Source organism: Triticum dicoccoides, chromosome 2A, assembly GCF_002162155.2.
Source record: "Triticum dicoccoides isolate Atlit2015 ecotype Zavitan chromosome 2A, WEW_v2.0, whole genome shotgun sequence".
NCBI classification, from domain to species: domain Eukaryota; kingdom Viridiplantae; phylum Streptophyta; class Magnoliopsida; order Poales; family Poaceae; genus Triticum; species Triticum dicoccoides.
In genome coordinates, this window is record NC_041382.1 from 103,146,948 (window position 1) to 103,155,927 (window position 8,980).

The following is an 8,980-nucleotide window of genomic DNA, read 5'->3' on the forward strand; positions in this document are numbered from 1 at the left end:
GAGTGGATCCGGACGCATGGCGGCGTTCTCCGGCGGGGTGGCGCGACCAACGGAGCTGGAGGAGGCGACGCACGTCCTCTGTTCAAAAGAGAGCTTCAGAGCCATGGCGCGACGCAGGTCCTCGTAGTGGTGGCGCGAGGCAGGCTTGCCGGTCGCCGGAGTGTCCAGACGAGGAGCAGAGGCGCGACGTCCCGTCCCGCTCGAAGCAGGGGTAGCAGGGGCGGCGACAGGGGATGGCGACGCAGGGGACGCGTTTGGCGATGCACTGACTTGGCACGGACGAAGGCACGGCTCCGGGCGGTGCAGGTAGCAGACGAGGCGGATCCGGCTGGCCGGCGCCGGATTTGGGCAACGGAGGCGCGGGTGGAGCTCAGGGGCGGCGTTGGGGACGAGATCGAGGCCGGCCATGGCGTCGGGCGCCGTGCTCCTTGTTCCCTGCAGGCAGACGACAACAGGAGAGCGAGGTACATGAGAGAGAAGAAATCCAGAGAGGGAGGAGAAGGAGATAGAGAGGAGGAGCAGAGGTCCTGGAGGCTGGCGATGGGGATGCTCCTGCTAGAGGCAGCGAGGCGATGGAGCTCGTGCTCCTGGACGACGGGAGGCTCGGGGCATGAGAAGGGGGGCTGTGCTTGGACGCGAAGCACTCGATCCATCGAGATGCTCGGGCGGCTGCGCGGAAAATCAGGGATCTGGTCGGAGGCTGTGGTTGGTGGGGATGGATCCCGAGGAGAAGAATGAGAGCGGTGGCGGCGCGGATGGGACTGGGTTAGACTAGGGTTAGAGTGATTTGGTTAGGGGGTGGTCTAATATATGGCAAGTGGAATTTTGGTAGGGGCATATCCGTCCCTCCGATCGTAATCGGTCAGTCGGGAAAAATAGGCTAGGGAGCCCAAATGAGAAAACAGAGATGCTTTGTAGATGTTTGGGGATGATCCGGACACAACGGTGGCGACAGTCCGGGTCGGGTTCGGACAACTTTCGGACTCGCGCGAGGGGGGCTGCGGGCTGACAAGAGAGGTTACGTTGGACCTGGCGGTAGGTAGTGAGCTGTGTAGACGGTCTACTATTGCTGCTACAATTTAACGGTTGGGCTATCAAACGAACTCCGAATGCGATGAAACTTGACAGGCGGTCTATCTACACTAAAATAAGACCACACGCCAACTTTCAACCCATCCCGAGAACATTTTCCGGCCACTTATAAAATATTATTTCGAACATGCCGCGGGCGCGTGCAAGTATGGTTGGGCTCAGAATGGACAACGGAGAGAACTTGAAGAACCCGGACGAATGCGTGTTTTAAAACATGATGATGCAATGCACATGATGACATGATAAGATGCAACACGCAAGCAAATGACATGACAACGACAGTGAATAACTGGAAGACACCTGGCACCTCGGCCTCGGGGCGTTACACCGGGAGGTGGCGGGTTGGAGTCGGTAGTCGCTTGTTGTGTCGATGAAGTCCCCGGGCGGGTTGGTGAAGTCCCCGGGCCGGGCTCTGATGTCTCTGGGCCGAGCTTTGAAGTCTTTGGGCCGACCGCCGCAATTCTCGAGCCGGGTGCGACTGCCACGATTCCCGTGCCGTCCGCCGGAATACTTGTGCCATCTGCGGGGGCTCTTGAGTCGGGCCCGACTACTTCAGGAGGAGCCGGCACGAAGATACTGACTCCGGTGATGGCTTGACGGACGGCTTGAGGAGGCGCTGGAGGGCGACGCTGGACGGTATCGCCTGACGGGTGGAGCCGATTCGCGCCAGGGCGTCTGCTTGGTCGTTGTCGTTTCTTGGTACATGGAGAAACTCGCACCCCTCAAAAAATCCGTTGAGTTGTTGTATGAGGAAGCGGTAGCTTGCCATGTTTGCGTCCTTGGTGTCCCAATCGCCTGACGACTGCTGGACCACCAAGTCGGAGTCACCATAGCACAGGATCCGGCGAATGCCGAGCTCTTTGGCTAGCCAGAGCCCGTGAATGAGTGCTTCATACTCAGCGACGTTGTTGGAGGCAGCAAAATGGATTTGCAGCACATACTTGAGCTTGTCGCCCTTGGGAGAGGTGAGGACGATGCCGGCTCCCAAGCCGGTGCGCATCTTGGAACCGTCGAAATGCATTCGCCAATGGGTGGAGTCGGGCACTGGCGGTAGATACTGGCTTTCGGCCCAGTCGACGAGGAAGTCGGCCAGCGCTTGTGAGTTGATGGTAGTGCGAGGGCGGTAGTAGATGGTGTAGGGGGCCAAATCTATGGCCCACTTGGCCACTCGACCCGAAGCGTCTCGGCTGCCGATGATCTCGGCTAGAGGAGCCGTGCAAACCACAGTGATTGGATGTTCTTGGAAGTAAGGCTTCAATTTCTTGGCGGCAAAGTGCACACCATAGCACATCTTCTTGTAGTGGGGGTAGTTTTGCTTGGAGGTCGACAGTACTTCACTCAAATAATATACTAGTCTCTGGACTGGTAGTGCTTTGCCTTCCTCTTTGCGTTCTACCACAATGACTGTGCTGACCACTCGGCTGGTGGCGGCGATGTAGAGGAGCATGGGCTCCTTAGGAGTTGGAGCCGCCAGGACAGGTGGAGTAGTCGGCATCTTCTTCAGTTGAAAAAATGCTTCGTCCGCCTTGTGGTTCCACTCGAAAAAAGTGGTCTTCTTCATGAGTTGGTACAGGGGAAGAGCCTTCTCGCCCAGCCGACTAATGAATCGGCTGATGAACGCCAAACAGCGGGTGAATTTTTGTACGTCCAGCAGTCAGCTGGGTACCTCCGTCTTTTCAATTGCCTTGATCTTCACAGGGTTGCATTCTATGCCGCGTTCGGAGACCAGGAAGCCAAGGAGCTGGCCGGCTGGTACTCCGAAGACGCACTTCTTTGGGTTGAGCTTGATCTGAAATCGGCGCAAGTTCTTGAAGGTCTCTTTGAGGTCTTCAAGCAGTGTTCCACGCTTCTCCGTTTTTACCACCACGTCGTCCACGTAAACATGGGCATTTCTGCCGAGCTGCTTGAGGAGGCATTTCTGCATGCATCGTTGGAAGGTGGCGCCGGCGTTCCTTAAGCCGAACGTCATGGTTAGGTAGCAGAAAGCTCCAAACGGCGTGATGAAGGCGGTCTTTAGCCTGTCGGCCGGGTTCAACTTGATCTGGTGATACCCTGAATATGCATCCAAGAAACTCAACAGCTCGCATCCCGTTGTGGAGTCTATCACTTGGTCAATCCTTGGCAAAGTGAACGGGTCCTTGGGGCATGCTTTGTTGAGGCTAGTGTAGTCAATACACATTCGCCATTGCTTGTTCTTCTTCAGTACCAAGACCAGGTTGGCCAGCCATTCTAGAAAGAATACTTCCATGATGAAGCCGGCTGCAAGCAGCCGGGCTATCTCTTCTCCAACAACTCTCTTCTTCTCTTCTGACAAGCAGCGCAAAGGCTGTCTGACTGTCTTGGCATCAGTTCGGACGTGTAATTTGTGCTCGAAAAATTCCGTCTGGACACCTGGCATGTCTTTGGGGGACCATGCGAAGATGTCTTGACTCTCACGGAGGAAATTGACGAGCTCGCCTTCCTATTTGCTGTCGAGGTTGGCACCTACGACAGCGTACCTCTCTGGGTGCTCTGGGTCCAAAGGTATCTTCTTTGTTTCCTTGGCCGGCTTGAACGAGCCCTCAGCTTCCGACTCTCTGGGATCAGGCGACATCTCCGGCTGTTTGCTTGCCATCGCCACAACTCGATCTAGCAGTCGCTTCTCAGCTGCGATCACGAGGGACTCGGCCAGCCGACTGCTCTCTGATGCGCAGGCGGACGACTTCTTGTAGTCGCCATTTATGGTCAGGATCCCCTTGGAACTCGGCATCTTCATCTTGAGGTAGGCATAGTGGGGGACGACCATGAACTTGGCCAGGGCTGGCCGGCCAAGCAGCGCATGGTAGGAGCTCTCTAGGTCCACCACCTCGAACCATATTGACTCTCGGTGGAAATGATTTTTGTCTCCGAAGAGGACGTCGATCAAGATCTTGCCGATTGGCGAGCAGGAAAGGCCAGGAACTATGCCGTGGAACACCGTCCGGCTGGACTGCAGTTGCCTCTGCCTGATTCCTAACTTCTCCATGGTGTCTTTGTACAAAATGTTGGTGTTGCTGCCGCCGTCTATCAGGACTCTGGAGAAGCGAGCAACTCACTTGTCCGTGGCAAAGATGGCGTCCAAAACCAAAGCATAGGAGCTGGGTCTAGGCATTACTTCGGGGTGGTCCGCTCGACTCCAGCTGATGGGCTTCTCAGACTAATGCATGAACTCTGGGTGTCAACTATTACTACATTCACCTCCTGCTACTGCAGTCGCCTGCTGCGTCGATCGTCGGCCACACTGGTGAACACGACATAATCTCCCTGCTCTTCTGGGTACTCGTCTTGTACTGCGCCGACCGGCCTGACCGCCGGCGGCTGGGGCGGAGGAGGCGGTTGCACCGCAGGTGGGGGAGGCAAAAGTCCGTCTCCCTTGGCTATCCTAGTGAGCCAGTGGCATTTCCAAGTGGTGTGGTTGGACGGCTTCGCGCCGCTGTGGAACTTGCAGGGTCCATCCAGAGTCTGCTCATATGAGAAAGCCGGCTGCCAGTTGGACTTTCCGCCCTTCTGGCGCTTGGGCGGGGGGCTGCCCTTCTGGTTGCTGATTTTCGACTGTCGCCACCTGCCGGCTGGTGGAAGTCGGCAGTGGGGCTTTGCGCTTGTGGTCGTTCTGTGGTTGACGCCGACCGGTGTCTCCGGCCGGGCTTCGGGGAGCCTGAGGAGCCACTTTGCCGGTCGTGCTGACTTGAATCTTCGTCTTCATGGAGGAGTCGGCCGTGGCGTACTTGTCCGCTATGATCAGCGGCTCGTCGAGGATTTCTGGCTCATCACAGAGAAGCTTGTGCTTGAGGAGGGTGCCCTCTCGGCATCCTGCGGTGAAGTACTCGATGGCCTGCACCTCGTGCACACCTTCACAGGAGTTGCGAAGCTCGGCCTAGCGCGTGAGGTAGTCGCGGGTTGACTCGCTGGGGCCCTGCACACATAAGGAGAGCTGGCGAGGCTTGGGAGGCCGCTTGTACGTGCTGGTGAAGTTGCGGACGAAGGCATCGGTGAAGTCGACCCAACTGTTGATGTTGCGGGGCCTCAAGCTATTTAGCCAAGTCCGGGTCGTGCCTTGGAGCATGAGCGGAACGTACTTCACAGCAACACGCTTGTTGCCGTTTGCTATGCTGACGGCCGTGGAGTAGTCGACCAGCCAGTCTTCCGGCTTCACGGAGCCGGTGTACTTGGGTGTGTCTCTGGGAAGCGTGAACCCTTTGGGGAAGGGCTCGTCTCGGATGCGGGGGCCGAAGCACGGTGGACCCAACTCATTTTGTTTTTCAAGCGCCAGGGATCGATGGAGACGGTCGATCCGGTGGCGGGCATCATTCTCTACGACTCCCTCTCTGCGGCCAAGGCGGCCGCCGAGCGTCGGGTGATCGACAGGCGGCGGGGAGACTCGCCTTTCCCTCCGAGGGGGAGGAGGCGGACAGTCATCCCGTCGTTCCATTGTTCTTGGGCGACCGTCTCGGTTGCACTCTATGGTGATGCGAGTCCGACTGCGGCTGGCAACCGGCTCCTTGTCTTTTCTTCCACGGACGCCAGCAGTTGGCGTCTGAGACTCCGCGCCTTGGTCTCGGCGCGGAAGCAGGTTGTCACTCCGTCGGCGCGGCGCATCAGTGTGGCAGCTGACCTCATTCTGCTCAGCAGCCGCGTCAAGGAGTCGCTGGACGCGCTCCGTCATCAAGCGACGCTCTTCGCCCTCGAACTTGTCCAGCTCGTCTGCCGCCGCCTGGGCGGCTCGAATGTTCTCCACAGGCGTGGCGTAAACGGGGTGATTCGCCCCGAACAGATCAGCGATAGCCGCGCCACACCGTGCCAAGGTGGCCAGGCCCAGCCGCAGCCGGCGTGCCGCCCGCAGCGCAGTCCATCTCGTGCTGGTAGGCTTCTGACAGGCGTCTCATGCTGGCTAGCTTTTTGGCGCCTTCGACTAGCTGAAGGCGGCGTGCCTCCAGAGTCTCGGCGTCGGCGTCTTTGGGAATGGGCGCCGCCAGGTCTTGTAGCGCCGCGTTGAGCGGGTCATAATCACCCCGGCTAGAGTGCTCGTCATGATCAATGACAAGCACTTCCGTGACGGTGCTTCCGCCGCTCTCTGCGCGAGAAAGCGGTTCGTCGTAGACCACCATGTTGGAGGAGAATGTGTCAAGCGATGCGGTGTCGGAGTCGACCAACATCGGATCGGTGAAGCCTACGGACTCCAAGTCCCTAGCCGGCTCACTGGCGACGTGGAGTTGATCGAGAAGGCCCGCAAGGAGGCTCTCGGGGCCACACGTGCCCGCGTCGGACGCGGGCTCGTCGGAGAGGCGGACCTCGCCGACAAGATCGGCGAGGCAACTGGCTGCAGCGGCGAGTTCAGCGCCATGCAGCGCATCAGCGCAGACTCCGTCTGGCGTGCCGGGCTGGCTGCGCTCGCCAGGGAGAAAAAGGGTTCCCGTCCAGAACAGGTCTCCGGACGACGGTGCACCAGGCCCCACGGTGGGCGCCAAATGTCGGGGGTTGGGTGCGACATATGCCAATGGATGACTTATCATGGTGGGGGCGAGTAGAACGTCGCAGGTGCCTGGAAACGGGATGAGGCGTAGACACGAACGCCGGCGTACTTTACCCAGGTTCGGGGCTCTCCTAGGATATAACACCCCTAGTCCTGCTCTGCAGGGTCTCCGCATGATCACTAAGGCAAAGTGAGTACAAAGGTGCTCCTCGAGCTGTATCTGTGGATAGAGGAGGGCAAGGCTAGCTCTCTCCTTCTCTAAGGTCTGGTCTAAATCTAGTGAATCCCAACCCTTTGCATGGATGTCCTGGGGGTTTATATAGGCCTACCCCCCAGGGGTACAATGGTAAACTGACTGGTCGTAGGCCCAGCCGTCAGTCTCTTCGCTTGCCGGCCCTTCCGCCGACTGCTGGGGCCCGCCGACTGGTCCGGTACGGAGCCGACAGGACGCACCCGCCGCTTGCGGGTCCTGCCGGCTGCTGATTACTGTAGTTGTGCCTCTAATGACACAGGCTTGGTCATGGGGTTGTGGCTACAGCCCCGCCGTCTGGTGGGAGATCACTGTAGTCACTCCCTGTCTCGTCTTGTTAATGGCGCCGGGAACCCGTAGGAGGGGCAGGCCGACTCCCGGGGGCCGGCTCCCTACAGGTCCATCTTGTGGCGCTCTAGCCGTCTTCCGGACTCTCACTGACTGGTAGGGCCCGCCTTTCGTGGATCGTACTGTTAGACGTCGTGGGTACAGGACTGCGCCCGTTGTTGCTGGCGTCAGGGATTGCATGGCACAGTGCTGTGTCGGACGGAGATCTCCACTAGTACAGCGCACTATGCTCTGGCCATCCCCCGGAAAAAGGGGAGGGAGTGGGCTTCACTGTCGCCACTCCCTGTTCCATCCCCCCTGATGAGGGCATGGGCTTCGTTGGTGTCGTGGGCCAACTTCCCGCGGTCGGCGACTCCGGAAGCCGCCAGTCAGAGTCAGCCGGTCTCGATCCCATCCGCAGGACTCGGACGCTTATGGGCGGCCGGCTGTTTCTTCAGTCGCCCTCCTGAAATCGGCTCTCCATCCGTTGTCTTGAGGGGCGCAGCAAGCCCCGATGTCTTGAAAGGCCATGGGCCTCGGTTTAGCCTACCCGTGGCCCGTTACTCCAACACAACACATATCTAAGTTTGCATGTCAAACATTAAGCAAACTAAATGGCGGCAACATGCATATATGATGAAACAAAATACATGACCACACAAAATTGCTATGATTTTCAAAAGTAAAAACTACCACCTACTCAAATACAAAAGTTGCCATGTCCATAATCTAGATCATGAAAATGCAACTGATCTAAAAATTCATGTATATTAAAAAAAGGAGTACAAAAAAGTTTGTCACGTACGTGGTGATTATCTCATTCATGAAATGATGACATAAAGGTGCTAATTTTTTTTGCCATCTCTAAGCTGCTAAAAAACAAACTACACACTAAAGAAAACACCCCAATTCGTATCATCTCAGTCAATGTATAGCAATTTATATTATTTTTCATGGCAAAGGCATCCTGTCTGTCCTCGAGCTGAGCTGTCGCGCCCACCCCAAACATGCGGCTGCAGGGAGCGCCGCCCTTGTGAAACGTATCGGCGCCGGCTCCACGCTGCTCTCCCGCTTCACGCCCCTCATTCTCAAGGTGCATTGCATCAGGGACAACTCCGCTCCCCTCCCCCAATCCGTGTCTAGCCTCCTCGAGCAGTGCCACCGCCTCCCTTCCCTCTCTCCAGCAACTCCGAGCCGCTGGAATCACGACATCACCATGTGTGTTGGTCCCTCTTCTCCACCATCATCGACATGGCCGCGGCCCGAGATCTGCCTGCCACATAACGCGCGGGAGCCTCCGCATCCGCGGCGCGCCACTACTCCACCGTTGGGAACAGTCATTACCGTCGTCGAAGAAAACGAAAGGGAAGAAGGAAGGAATCGGCGATGGAGCGACCATGTGGGGAAAGAAATGAGGTAGGAGTGGGGGGACAAGGGAGGGAAGACAGAGGAGTGAGGGAAGGGGCAGGCATTCCCAATGATGGTCCTTTTTCCCGAACGAAATAAAAATCTGGTGTGGCTAATTTCTCTTGCCCTAAGATTCATACTTGGAATCAACGGCACAGGAGATGTTCACTCCCAAATCCTAAATATCCGACGTATTATTTTTATCGGTTCTGAAAAGAGAAAATCTTGAATAGCGAGTTGAGCTCAGATGGTTATATTTCTTGTGGTGGAACCAACCCAGCAGGGTTCTAGTGCTAGACTTAGCATTGATGGTCGATTTTTTTTGTGAATTTATTCCAGGCCTTCCGACAATGTGTGTTTAGTGAAAGAAAACATTCTCGTCGACTACGAAGGCGTGTATGGTGACTTCATCAATT

The 8,980-nt window shown here is 57.1% G+C and overlaps 1 protein-coding gene across 1 annotated transcript in view; it reads left to right on the top strand.

The window, feature by feature from the left end:
• The first annotated feature begins 406 nt into the window (after positions 1-406).
• LOC119357709 (peroxidase 2-like) overlaps positions 407-8,980 on the top strand; it is an 11,613-nt gene continuing 3,039 nt past the window's right edge. The window contains exons 1-2 of the mRNA XM_037624569.1: positions 407-464; positions 8,120-8,250. Of these exons, the coding sequence (XP_037480466.1) occupies positions 407-464; positions 8,120-8,250 (189 nt within the window). The remainder of the gene's footprint in view (positions 465-8,119; positions 8,251-8,980) is intronic.